The sequence below is a fragment of the Elgaria multicarinata genome, chromosome 4 (genome assembly GCF_023053635.1).
Source record: "Elgaria multicarinata webbii isolate HBS135686 ecotype San Diego chromosome 4, rElgMul1.1.pri, whole genome shotgun sequence".
In the NCBI taxonomy this organism is placed as follows: domain Eukaryota; kingdom Metazoa; phylum Chordata; class Lepidosauria; order Squamata; family Anguidae; genus Elgaria; species Elgaria multicarinata.
In genome coordinates, this window is record NC_086174.1 from 3,172,771 (window position 1) to 3,186,967 (window position 14,197).

Below are 14,197 nucleotides of genomic sequence, written 5' to 3' on the forward strand. Positions count from 1 at the left end.
CTCTGGGCGGTTTACAAATTTAAGACAATTCAAAACAAAACAATAGTATAAAACCATAATATAAAATACAATATAAAAGCACAACCTAGATAAAAACAGCAGCAATGCAAAAATACAAATTTAAAATACAAATTTAAAACAGCAAAGTTAAAATTAAAGTGATAGACTGTTAAAATGCTGAGAGAAGAAAAAGGTCCACCTGGCACCTGAAAGAATATAGGGTAGGTGCCAAGAGAACCTCCTTAGGGAGCTCATTCCACAGCTGGGGTGCCACAGCAGAGAAGGCCCTCCTCCTGGTAGCCACCTGCCTCACTTCCTTTGGCAGGGGCTCACGGAGAAGGACCCCTGAGGATGTACTGGGCAGGTTCATATGGGATAGCCTGGCCCCAAGCCGTTTAGGGCTTTAAATGTTAATACCAGCACTTTGAAACAGGCCCAGACCTGGACTGGCAGTCAATGAAGCTGGAAAAGGACTGATGTAGGCCAAAATCATAGGCCCATGCCAACTGGCCCCACTGCCCCCCCCCCATTGGCCCAGTTGGAAACCAGTTGGTGTTTTCTTGGCTTTTGTGTATTGATCCCCCCTTCTAAAGAGGTTGAAATGCCTCTCCATAGTTAAAGGGACAGAGAGCGCCATCACACAAACATTTTATCGCATGTGCGTTACTGCCCACTCATGGTTTTTCACTTGTCCTTTAGACAACAACGTCCACCTCCTGCGTGGCTCCTACTCCTTCTGGCCTTCGTTCCATCATGAAATAGACCCTGGTAAATCCATTTAAATATAATAATAATAATAATAATAATAATAATAATAATAATAATAATAATGAAATGTTCCACCATTTCCTGCTGTGTTCAGGAAAAGCGGCATGATGAAAATGCTCACTGAATGGGCCATGTGATCTTTGTTTACTTCCTCTTTCTTCCCCGGTGTGAAGAAAAAGGAAGTATTGTGGGACAGAAGCGGGGAGGGAAGCGATGGTAAGGAAACACAACAATAAGGAAACAGCCAGCCATGTCTAATGGTGGTGGGGGATTATGGGAGTTGTAATCCAAAACCTCTGGAGAGTAGGAGCCTTAAGCAAGGAACATAGACTGCCTTCTTTCCAAATATTGACTGCATTGCAAAATGGGATCAGTTAGAGCTCCATCATCACATCTGCACGTTTGCCCTGGTTTACCCTCGAATTATCCGCCCTCGTTTCCATAGCGTGTGGAAAGCCTGACCAACTTACACCTTTGCGCTTTTACGTTTCATTCATCTTTACACCTCTCCTCTCCTGCGCACCAGCTGGAGACTTTGGAGCATGAACATACTTAAATCAGATGCAGGCTGACCTTTGAGTAAACACCATTGAACAGAGAGAGACTTACTTCTGAGTAAACAGAAGTAAGACCTCAGCAGTACGCCTGGGGTTACAGAGCACTTCTTTCCAGTTTGCAGTTTTAAGACTTAAAAAAGAAAGCTTCTGAGTGGCCACACTATTAAAAATCAGTTCTATGTGTTTACTCAGAAGTAAGTCTCTCTGTTCAATGGGATTTACTCAAAGGTAAGCCTGCATGTGATTTTAGTATGACGGATTGAAATCAATAGGGTTTACTTTTGAGTAAGGGAACCAGCGGATCTGTAGTTTATGAACTTGAAGATGCACAGCTTCGCATAATCAAAGCCACGGAAGTTCGATCCTTCAAACTTGTACACTACCAGGAAAAGGGTTTAAGGGGGGAAATTTTAAAAATCATTAAAAAATCAAGTGATGACCCAATCTGATTCAAACTTGGCATGCTGAAAGCCCTCCGTAAGAGCTATTGCCGTGCCAATTTTGATCTCTGTACCTTTAAAACTTACACAGTCAGATGTAAGTATTTGTTTAATTTCCATTTTTAAAAAAATCCCTTAAAATCAAGGGATGGCCTTGGCCTGGCTAAAGCCCTCCTTAAGAGCTATCGCTGTGCCAACTTTGATCTCTTTATCTTTTAAAATGAGGGCGCTGCTGGCAAGGGTGTGTGTGCATTTTCCACATTTCTTTCAAGGTGAAAATGTCTACTCAGGAGTAAGAACATAGAGTTCAATGGGGCCTCTTCTTGCTCCAGAGGGACTGCTTATAACCCACATGCAAATTGAATCCATAGATTAATTGATTAATTGACTAAAACTCCTATCAGCTGCTACTGGAGGTTTCATAGTGTTCCCTTTGTCCCGCACTTCCACTCGCACGAAAGACCACAGGTGAGAAGGCGCGCGGGTAGGTGGACAGGTAGAGGATCCCTGGCTGGGTCATGCGCCAGGCGGGCTGCCTAAAGTGGGAAGAGCTTGTCCTGCAGTGCCCTTCTCCCCAGTAGGGTTGCTTCTACTCCTAAGCAACCCGTGCTGTGTTTACTCAGAAGTAAAGGGCAGTTAACTGCCAAATCCACGTGAATCTCTCTCTCTTGTTGGAGGCTTTTGGGCTGCTAGAGGAAGAGGAAGAGACGCAGGAGGAGGGAGGTGGGGAGAGATGGGGAGAGAAGCTAGGCAGCCAGCCCAGTCCAGCTTAACACCTTGGTGGGGCAACCAGCCAGGTAGCCTCTCCCAACCTCCTATGGAACAAAGGTGGGGAACACCCTCACTCACTCCCTAGAAGTACTTGTAAATCAGCCAAGGAGGGATCACTTCTAAACAGCACTCATAGCAAGCGGAGCAGGGTGGCAGCACTGATATTGGCAGCTGAAATGAAGGAGGGAACAACCCAATAAAACTGGAATCTATAGAAATGCAAGGCCTGCTTTTCGTTCAACAGCATTCCTCTACCGCCTCCTGCATTTCCTTCTAACTCAGGTCCTGTTACCTCCCTGAAGCAACCAGGATGATCAGGGGTCTGGGCCAGATCTTCTCCATTTTAGCAATGTCAAAACTATTGATTTGGTGGTGTGGAAATGTCTCCTGAAAAATAAATATGCAGAAAATCGTGTTCAGCATTGTTGTCCTCCCCTGCTTGCTGTCTCTTGTTCCTCTCCACTGGGTTTTATTTTTATTATCTGTATCTGCGGAGCTCTGCAGATACAAATTATAAAATTAAAAAGGGGGCGATGGCCCCGTTCCTCTCCTCCTCCCCCCACTTTTTTTAAAAACTTTTCCAGAGGCGCAGGGCCAGAAAATTCACACTTGCCTTCCTTCCCATGCAGATGCCAGGAAGGAACGCAAGTGTGGGTGTGCAAGGCGACTCGCAGTGCCAAAGTGCCACTGTAAAGAGGGGGGGCAGTTTAGTCATATGGTGGTTCCTCCCATCAAGGATCACGTGACGAGGGGGCAGCCTCATGACACTGTGCAACCAATGAGATCTGCTGCTTGATGAATACAAGTGAGGGTAATTGAGACCATGGGGGAATGCTCTGATAACCTCTCGTTTGGATTACTGCAATGCGTTATACATGGGGCCGCCTTTGAAAATGGTCCGGAAACTTCAGCTGGTACAAAACAGGGCAGCCCGTTTATTAACAGGGACTGGCCGACGAGACCACATCACGCCAGTCCTTTTCCAGCTTCCTTGGCTGCCAGTCCAGGTCTGGGCCCAATTCAAAGTGCTGGTATTAACATTTAAAACCCTAAACGGCTTGGGGCCAGGCGATCTGAAGGAACGCCTCCTCCCATATGTACCTGCCCGGACCCTAAGGTCATCCTCAGGGGTCCTTCTCCGCGAGCCCCTGCCAAAGGAAGTGAGGCAGGTGGCTACCAGGAGCAGGGCCTTCTCCGCTGTGGCACCCCGGCTATGGAATGAGCTCCCTAAGGAGGTTCGCTTGGCACCTACATTATATGCCTTTAGATGCCAAGTGAAGACCTTTTTCTTCTCTCAGCATTTTAACAGTCGATAAAAAATTTTTAACTTGGTGCTTTAAATTTGTAATTTTGCATTGCGGCTGTTTTTATCTGGTTGAGCTTTTATATTGTATTTTATATTATGGTTTTATACTGTTGTTTTATACTTAAATGTTTTTAATTTTTGTGAACCGCCCAGAGAGCTCTGGCTATTGGGCGGTATAGAAATGAAATGAAATGAAATGAAATGAAATGAAATAAATAAATAAATAAATAAATAAATAAATAGGGCAATTTAAACCGGGGGGGGGGGGGGGGAACCAAACATTTCTGCCAGGAAATCTTGATAAAAGGGCTTCTTCTTTTTTGACATTATTGCAAATGTTCACAACAACACTGACTACTAGTTTCCACTCACCTCTAATTTCGCATTTATTGGACACTGAAGTTTCTAGAATGACATAGGGTTGGTCGGTCGGTCTTTCTCTGAGCTTTATCCCTCCAGCGTTATACTGTGCAATCACTGCGAATTGCGTGCAAAGGACTCAGAAGTTTTCCACCTTATAATCTGCTTTGATTGTGAAGTACTCCCAGGCATCCGGCCTTAATTGTGCAATAAAGCAAAAAGGTTCGCCCATATTTAGCCCCTACTTTTTGAGTGTATTTTCCGAGCCGCCGCTGGGGCACAGGAGCAGGATTTTAAAGAAATGCTTACATCTGCGTAAGCTTTAAAGATAAAGACACCAAAATTGGCACAATGATAGATACGTATTAGGGAGAGCTTTAAGCATAACAAATTTGAATTGAATTAGGTCATCCGTTGATTTTTTAATGATTTTTTACATTTCCCCCCTTAAACTCACTTCCTGGTATGCAAAGGATCGCTGTCGCCCGGTAGCAAAAACAACAACAACCTCAAAAGCTTAGCACTACAAGGATAATACGAGGGCAGCAGGGACGTGGGGGTGAAGCTTTCTCCCTCTCTCTCTCTCTCTCTCTCTCTCACACACACACACACACTTGTTTTAACCTCCATACAGGGAGAAACTAAGGTGACCGTTTGTATGCATGCAGCATCTGGTGAAATTCTGTCTTCATCAGAACAGTTAAAGCTGCAGGAGCCCTGCCCTCTTTTATATATGGTCAAGAGGGCAGAGCTTCTTCAGCTTTTACTGTTGCAATGAAGAGGGGATTTCACCAGGTGCTGCAGGCACACAAATGACACCTGCTGGAATTCCCTTTTCTATGCAACCGTTAAAAGATGCAGGAGTCCCTGTCCTCCTTTCCATAGGGTCACCCTAAATAATTTAAACTTCCTTTAAGACCTGTTCTTCTAATCCCAGATGAATGGGTGCAGGGATACGGTGGGGAATTACACAGTTAAACATGCTTCGAAGACAAAATGACTTCGGATATTCCAGAATTTAAGAGCATCCCAACGTCTGGGACTTACATTATCATTGAACTTCTCTTTTGCTGTTTATGTGAACCACTTCACATTATTCATGGGGAAGCACAGAGTGGCAAAGAGGGATTTGCAGAGGCAAAGGCACATTCTCGCCAATCTATGGCCGTGCCTTCCTCTGACAAGCCCGACTGAAGCAGGAGCTACTTTTAAGTGTCATATGTTGAACTTTGTTCTTGGTTCCGACAGGAATTTGCCCTTCTTTCACCAGGTGGTGGTGGTTGTTTTTGGATTATTTTTGGGATAATCTGTTGTGTTGCTTATTATTTATTTATTTATTACATTTCTATACCGCCCAATAGCTGGAGCTCTCTGGGCGGTTCACAAGTTCATTGGTTTCTGTCCACCTCTCTGCTGCTAAGATCATCTTCTTGGCTCGCCGCTCTGACCATGCTACTCCACTTCTGAAATCTCTTCATTGGCTTCCAGTTCAGCTCAGAGTCCAATATAAACTTCTCCTGTTGACCTACAAAGCTTTTCACAGCCTAGCTCCTTCCTAGCTTTCCTCTCTCATCTCACACTATTGCCCCGCTCGTGCTCTTCGCTCCTCTGATGCCATGTTTCTCACCTGCCCGAGGGTCTCCACTTCCCCTGCTCGGCTTCGTCCATTTTCTTCCGCTGCCCCTTACGCCTGGAACGCTCTTCCAGAACATTTGCGAACTGCAAGTTCAATCGCAGTTTTTAAAGCTCAGCTAAAACTTTTTTTTCCTAAAGCTTTTAAAACTTGATTTTGATCTGACTTTTATACTGTTGGTTTTACTCTCCCCTGTGCCTGTTTGGTGCATTCTCTTCCCCTTCTTATTGTTTTATTATGATGCTATTAGAATGTAAGCCTATGCGGCAGGGTCTTGCTATTTACTGTTTTACTCTGTACAGCACCATGTACACAGATGGTGCTATATAAATAAATAAATAATGGGCGGTTCTCTGGTTTGCTTTTAAATGAGTTTCGCTTTTAACTGCAGATATAAGGTGCTCTCATGTGCTGAAAAAAGGAATAGAAGACTTCTAAAGAAATAATAAAATAAACAACATGCATCAAACCAGAATTTAAATATTAACTCCTCTACTTTAGCTGGGTAATTTTTCCCATACACACAAACAACACTCTCTCTCTCTCATACACACACACACACTGCCTTATATGTCACAAAATATATATCACGATATCCGGTAAAAATATACCCTTCAACAGAACTGTCAGAAAGAAAAAGAATGCCGGCGTATTATTTATTTAAATCCATTGTGTACAAAAGAGAGAGGACAGCTTCTTGCCACAACCAGCCACAAAGGGCCCTTCCTTCCCGTCCTCCCTCTTGCTTGCTGCTCTCCTTCAGTGTTTTCATGTCAAGGAAGAGATGATCTGTGATGGATGGGCCTCATCTTAACGCTCCCCGGAGATGCCTTTTCCTCTCTGCCCCTCCTTCTTTAATCAATAGCTTAATGCCTCCTCCGGATGTCAGGGAGAAAAAGTGTCCAGTGGGGATTACAATCAATACGGCACAGGATAGAACTTTAGAGCAGGAAGTTAGAAACCCCCCATCAAGGAGTGGCTGAAATGCCACCACCCCCACCACCACCCCCGTGTCCTTTCTATTTTTGTTGTTGTTGTTGTTGTTGTTGTTGTTGTTCAGATCTAGGGAGAGTAGCTAAAAGATAGCACATGAGAGCACTCTTCAAATACTTGAAAGGTTGTCACCCAGAGGAGGGCCAGGATCTCTTCTCGATCCTCCCAGAGTGCAGGATGCAGAATAACGGGCTCAAGTTAAAGGAAGCCAGATTCCAGCTGGACATCAGGAAAAACTTCCTGACTGTTAGAGCAGTGCGACAATGGAATCAGTTTCCTACGGAGGTGGTGGGCTCTCCCACACTAGAGGCCTTCAAGAAGCAGCTGGACAACCATCTGTCAGGGATGCTTTAGGGTGGATTCCTGCATTGAGCAGGGGGTTGGACTCGATGGCCTTGTAGGCCCCTTCCAACTCTGCTATTCTATGATTCCTAGCAATGTCTCAGATAATGATGGGGTGCAACTCCCTAGGGTGACCCTATGGAAAGGAGGCCAGGGCTCCTGTATCTTTAAGAGTTGCATAGAAAAGGGAATTTCAGCAGGTGTCATTTGTATATATGGGGAACGTGGTGAAATTCCCTCTTCATCACAACAGTTAAAGCTACAGGAGCTATACTAGAGTGGCCAGATAGAAAAGAGGGCAAGGCTCCTGCAGCTTTAACTGTTGTGAGGAAGAGGGGATTTCACCAGGTGCTGCATGTGTACCAATGACACCTGCTGAAATTCCCTTTTCTACGCAACTGTTAAAGATACAGGAGCCTGGTCCTCCTTTCCATAGAGTCATCCTACAACTCCCGGAGAGTGCATGGCTGCACACACTCTAAAAGCTGCAGCCCAATATCCTCTGCATGCTGGTAAATGCACATCTGGAACCTCAAGGGGAAGGAGGAATGGAGAAGTAGCAGGGATAGCTTGTGGGTGGGCGGGACAATAGCTCAGTGGCAGAGCATCTACCTTGCATGCAGAAGGTCCCAGGTTTGAGATCCCCGGCATCTCCAAGCAGAGATATGAAAGAAAACCTGGAGAGCTATTGCTGCCTGTCAGTGTCTGTACTACTGAGCTAAATGGACCAAGGGTATGACTTGGGATAAGGTGGCCTCCTGCGTTCCTAAGCAGGAAAATGGTCGGCAATGAAAGGATTAAGCCTCCCCCCTCCCCCCCCGTTTCCCCTTCTCCAGATTATCCCCTCTCAAAGCTCCTATCCGACAATCTAAGCAGCTAATTGCAAAGGATGCGTTTGCAGGGGGACGTCTCGTTTGACCTTCTCTTGGCGACAAATTTTAAAGAAACGACAAGGCTACGTCTTATCTTGCCAAATCTAATACATTATACAGGGGCCCTTTCTACACCTACAGGTGTAGAGGGGGCGATCTCGGACTTACCTGCTTCTGGGATCGTCGCTCTCAGTCTAAACGGGCCACGTGACAACACGGGCAACGCGCCCGTCGTGGCTGCCATTTTTTTTAAAAGGGCCAAATGAAAAGATTTTAAAAAAAGGGGGCGACCCTGCTGCCCACCCGACCCCCGATGGCCCTGGACTCCCCTTGTCCCGGCTCCTTTCCTCTGATGACGCCTGCTACTCATGGGGAACAGGGAAGATGCTGGGATGGGTGCCCACACCGTCCGCAGTCCTCGGGATCATCCCAGGACCGCATGTAAAACTGGGATAACTGAGGTCTCCGTTATCCTGGGGAAATGGAGGGATCATCCCTCCCTGATCCCGGGATCCCCTGTGCATCATTTGGACACACAGGGATGATCCCTCCAAAAAATGATGGTGTAGAAAGCGCCATGGAGTTATTTCACCTTCTTTCTCAATCGGGAATGTTTTGGGGGTGCAGAGCGGTAAAGCAGCAGTTTCTGCAGCTGAAACTCTCCCCACGGCCTGAGTTCGATCCCAGCGGAAGCTGGTTTCAGGCAGCCGGCTCGGGTCGACTCAGCCTTCCATCCTCCCGAGGTCGGTCAAATGAGTACCCACCTAGCTGGGGGAAAGGTAATAACGGCCGGGGAAGGCAACGGCAAACCACCCCGCTATAAGGCCTGCTAAGAAAATGTCAGCGAAAGCTGGCGTCCCTCCAAGAGTCAGTAATGACTCAGTGCTTGCACGAGAGGTTCCTTTCCTTTCCTTCTAACCAGAGCCATCGTAGCAATCAGAATTCACGTGAGGAAACTGAATTTGTGAGGATTTGCTTAAGAACGACACACGCGCACACACACACCCTTCCTATCAGCCTTAAATTCCACCATTGCCGCTGGTTTTACGCTCTAGGGCCACATGCACCCATAAGCGCCCCTCTCCGAGAGGGTTTTAAAAGAATCATTTTTGTTCTTGATTCACCTCAAGGTGACTCTTCCAAACCCTGCAGCATTCCAGGGCTTGCCGTATTGGCTCCGATTTCAGGGGGCAAGAAGATGTGGGGGGTGGGGGTGAATTACGTTCATACTTGACAATGGTGAGTCTCTGGCAAAAAGTATTTATTGTTATTATTATTATTATTATTATTATTATTATTATTATTATTTTTAAAACAAAGGTCTGTGGCTTTAAAAAAAAACCCACCACAGCCACCTTCGATTAAGCAACAGCAGGTTTGCAATGCCTCGGTGTGAAGGGACAAGGTGAAGAGTTACGAAGGAAAGACAAAAATGAGTTTCTTTTTTCACACTGGTGACCGACATTAATGGCAAAACACACAAGACAACACTCACCCCAGAGGTGACGTCACTTCCTCTGCTTGCTCCCAGCCCATCACCAAATTTACCTCACGTATCTTTCTGCTTTGCCCCCCCACCCCGGTCCCACCCCCAAACCCTCTGCCACACCTTCCCCATATAACCTGCCATTCCTATCACCCCTCTGTTAACTGGGTTCCACGACCGGTGTGGGAAAATGTCAGGACCTGGGCCAGAACGCCCCACCATTTGGGGGGTGTCCCTAGTTGTCCACCCCACCCCCTCCCCACCCCCAGATACGCACACGTCTTCCTCCCAGCTTTCTGTTTCCCTCCCTCCCTGAAACACACGCGATGGCTTCACCAATCAATTCTTTACATTCACAAACAACGAAAGCAGAGGACAATCCCAATTCGTCAGTCAACACTTTGCTCTGAGGCAGCGGCCTCCAGGACCGCCGCCTGCCACCATCTTCCCTTGGAGCTGTCAGTCCAAACTGTTCCGTGCCGTGGGGGCCTCTCTACCTGGAGGCCTCTTCCTTTAGCTCCTTGTTCTTCCGGACCTCCTCGGCATGTTTATCCTGGGGAGAGAAATGCCACAAAATATGGCGATGGTCATAGATGGCTTTAGAAGAGGACTAGATAAATGATAGGATGGCTATGAGTCATAATGGCTATATACTACCCCCAGGGCCAGAGGACACATGCCAATTGTCTGGAAACAACAGCAGTAGGGGGCTATTGCCCAACTCATGTCCTATCTGGGGCACCTGGTTGCCCCTTGAGGGAAGCAAGACGCTGGACTAGATGGGCCTTAGGTCTGATCCAGCCTTGGGGCTCTTCTTATAGGGAGGCACCTCATAAGCCTTATGGGCACGTCTACACTACAGATTAAACCCATTTCAATCCTGCTTAACTATCATGATGCCACGCAGCTGAATTCTGATCTTGGTGGTCCCCTAGGATGCTACAATGACACTAGCAGTGAAAAGGGGGCGTTCTCCTTATTCTACTTCCATCCATTGGAGCCTACCATACAACTCTTTGGCCTAGTCCAACCCACCTCTCTGCTGTTGACTCCTCACCTTCTCCTGCAGGCGTTCCAACATGGCGGCTAAATGTGCCTCTCGGTTCTCCTTATTGGACACCATTTTCTGAATCAGTCTCTCCTTGGCCATCTTGATGAAATTGTTGTTCTCCTCAATGGCTTTCTGGATGACCTCCTTCTCGTGCTCTCGCTTTCCCGCCAGGTGCTTCAAGAGCTCTGCTTCCTGGTACTAAACCCACAAAATGAAATGAGAATCATAGAATCATAGAATAGCAGAGTTGGAAGGGGCCTACAAGGCCATCGAGTCCAACCTCCTGCTCAATGCAGGAATCCACCCTAAAGCATCGCTGACAGATGCTTCTCCAGCTGCCTCTTGAAGGCCTCTAGTGTGGGAGAGCCCACAACCTCCCTAGGTAACTGGTTCCATTGTCGTACTACTCTAACAGTTAGGAAGTTTTTCCTGATGTCCTGCTGGAATCTGGCTTCCTTTAACTTGAGTCCGTTATTCCGTGTCCTGCACTCCGGGAGGATCAAGAAGAAATCCTGGCCCTCCTCTGTGTGACAACCTTTTAGAGTGCTATCATGTCTCCCCTCAATCAAATATAGACATATACAGTATTGATTATCGGTGATGAAGGGATATGACGGAAAATCCCAGGCCACCCACAGTACTCTCAACTGCACTGAGAAACCCAGTCCATCAAATTCCAGTCTTGTGTGCTGCCATCTTGGATTCACTAGACCTTCTCCTCCGGTCCATATTGTGGTAGCAATGAGATTGGATCTGTAATGACAATCTTTCCAAGGCTTCCTAAAGTGATCAATTCATACCTGAAGGACTTCCTTCACCCATATCACCCACACTCTGAGATCAAAATTGGGGGCTCTGTTTGTGTGCCCACCTGCCAAATCAATTAAGTTGCTGGGCACAAGGTGGTGGTCCCCAGTTTGTGGAACTCTATTCCACTTGATGTTTGCTGGACTCCACCATTATAGGCCTTCAAACAGGACCTAATGACTTATTTATTTACCTTGGTCTATATCAGAGTAGGGACTTGATTGGGTGCTGTTCTATATATGGTGTTATCTGGTTTTAATTGTTAATATTGATTTCATTATTTTATTATTATTATTAATTATTATTATTATTATTATTATTATTATTATTTTATCATTGATTGACTGTGTTTTGTGGCTTTAAATTTTGCACACCACCTTGGAAGGGTTTTCCCTAAAAGGCGGCCTATAAATCTTTTAAACAAACAAATAAATCTATCCATGTTATCTTTGCAATGATCCCTGGTTAACAGCAAATGGGTTAATGTTGGATCTGGTTACTCTGACAGAAGGGAAACTGAGCTGTGGAAAGGAATTCATTCGTCCTCCACAACGGGCCATTGTGGCTGGAAGGCCCATTCATAACTGTCTGTCAAGGTCAGGTAGGGCCAACGATGAATGAGAGAGGCCCCCTAATGGCCGATCAATAATTCACATGCTGGCAAGCCACACACATTTCCTCATTATGGGAACTTCTGTGGATCAGCACATGGCCAATTCTTGCCTTGGAAATGCTGTGCTAGCATTTGGAGCGTTACTTGAAATGTCATGGTTTTAATTTTTGTGAACCGCCCAGAGAGCTTCAGCTATTGGGCGGTATAAAAATGCAATAAATAAATAAATAGACCATGCGCCTTAAAGCTGACATACAACAGCACTAACGTAATGAAACGTTTTGCTGGCAGCATAGGGTAGCCCTCCACATGCTCTGGGCTTCACCCGCATCAGCCAGCATGGCCAATGGCCAAGGATGCTCAGAGCTGTAGTTCAAAACATCTGGCAGTTGGAGGAGGCTCCCATAGCATATAGGATATTAGGCTGTCATAGGATATTAGTAGAATTATAGAATCATAGAATAGCAGAGAGTTGGAAGGGGCCTACAAGGCCATCGAGTCCAACCCCCTGCTCAATGCAGGAATCCACCCTAAAGCATCCCTGACAGAGGGTTGTCCAGCTGCCTCTTGAAGGCCTCCAGTGTGGGAGAGCCCACAACCTCCCTAGGTCAAGTATTTGAAGAGTGCTCTCATGTCTCCCCTCAATCTTCTCTTCTCCAGGCTAAATATGCCCAGTTCTTTCAGTTTCTCTTCATAGGGCTTTGTTTCCAGACCCCTGATCATCCTGGTTGCCCTCCTCTGAACACGCTCCAGCTTGTCTGCGTCCTTCTTGAAATGTGGAGCCCAGAACTGGATGCAATACTCTAGATGAGGCCTAACCAGGGCCGAATAGGGAGGAACCAGTACCTCACACGATTTGGAAGCTATACTTCTATTAATGCAGCCCAAAATAGCATTTGCCTTTCTTGCAGCCATATCGCACTGTTGGCTCATATAAAGCTTGCGATCTACAACAGTTCCAAGATCCTTCTCGTTCGCAGTATTGCTGAGCCAAGTATCCCCCATCTTGTAACTGTACATTTGGTTTCTATTTCCTAAATGTAGAACTTGCCATTTATCCCTATGAAATTTCATTCTCAATATAAGGCACCTACAATTCTGCCACCTTTACCAACCAGGTACTGGACTGGTTCTCACCTTACGTCGTTCCTCGGCAGCTTCTAGTTTCTTCTGGATCTCCTCCAGTGAGGGGTCACGGCGTCGGGGCAGGGAGGCATTGAATTCAGGGATTCCATCAAAGGATGGCGGTTTAAGGATAACCTCGAAGGACTGACCCGAGGTGCGCTTGTTGAGTTCGATGACCTCCATGTCAGAAATGACGCACCAGGTCAGGTCTACCGTGTCTACTGGAAGAGAGAGGGAGGGAAGGAGATGCTAAGGTCTGCTTGTGCTATGAAGCCATTGAAGGGAAGCTCGGAGGATGGCAACCAAGGAGAGGGCCTTTTCGGTGGTGGCCCCTGACTGTGGAATGATCTCCCGGATGAGGCTCACCTGGTGCCAACATTGTTATCTTTCAGGCGCCAGGTCAAGACTTTGTCAGGTATTTGATTTGAAAGTGTTCATATCCAAGTGGATTTTTTTCTGGAACCGAAGAACAAAGTGAACAACCTCTGAGATAGCCATCTCAAGGTCTTTGAGAGCGGCCAGGATGTGCAGCTGGATGGCTCTCTGACCAAGGCTGTTTGCCCATGTTTTTTTTCTTGAGGCATAGCAACACAAGCCTGGTGATGCAATCCGGTGTTCATATTGCATGTGGACACTAGGATTGGCTCACAAGGCTATTAATATGTGACATGTGATTGAAGAGTATGGAGAGTTTGTGTGAAGAGTTATTGTGTAAAGTTCCTCAACTATGTTATGCTTATGTAAATACTTGTAAAGTAAACTTAGATTAGTAGTCCAAAATGCTGTGTCTGAGTATTCCTTCACTTTGTGAACATCTGCCTGTTGCCAGTGACCTCTGTCTCTGCTGACGTGTGCTTGCACTCTGTGCATGCTCTGAGGGAGTGCAATACATCAGACTCCTAACAGACTTTCCTCTTCTCCCAGGCATTTAAAGGCATTGAACGTGAAGTTTGTTTTTGAATGGATCCCAGAACTGTTGTTTTAAATGGATGCTGCTGTTTTTATACTGTTGTTTTTATGTCTCTGATGGTTTTTTAATTTTGTGTATTTTTGATGTTTACTGTTTTTAGCTT

The 14,197-nt window shown here is 46.1% G+C and overlaps 1 protein-coding gene across 3 annotated transcripts in view; it reads right to left on the bottom strand.

Annotated features, from left to right (window-relative positions):
• Nucleotides 1-9,796: 9,796 nt before the first annotated feature.
• STMN4 (stathmin 4) overlaps nt 9,797-14,197 on the bottom strand; it is a 29,656-nt gene continuing 25,255 nt past the window's right edge. For all 3 annotated transcript variants that reach the window (XM_063123767.1, XM_063123766.1, XM_063123768.1), the window contains 3 exons: nt 13,137-13,345; nt 10,586-10,777; nt 9,797-10,081 (listed from right to left, as the gene is read on the bottom strand). In XM_063123767.1, the coding sequence (XP_062979837.1) occupies nt 10,022-10,081; nt 10,586-10,777; nt 13,137-13,345 (461 nt within the window). In that variant the 3' untranslated portion in view covers nt 9,797-10,021. The remainder of the gene's footprint in view (nt 10,082-10,585; nt 10,778-13,136; nt 13,346-14,197) is intronic.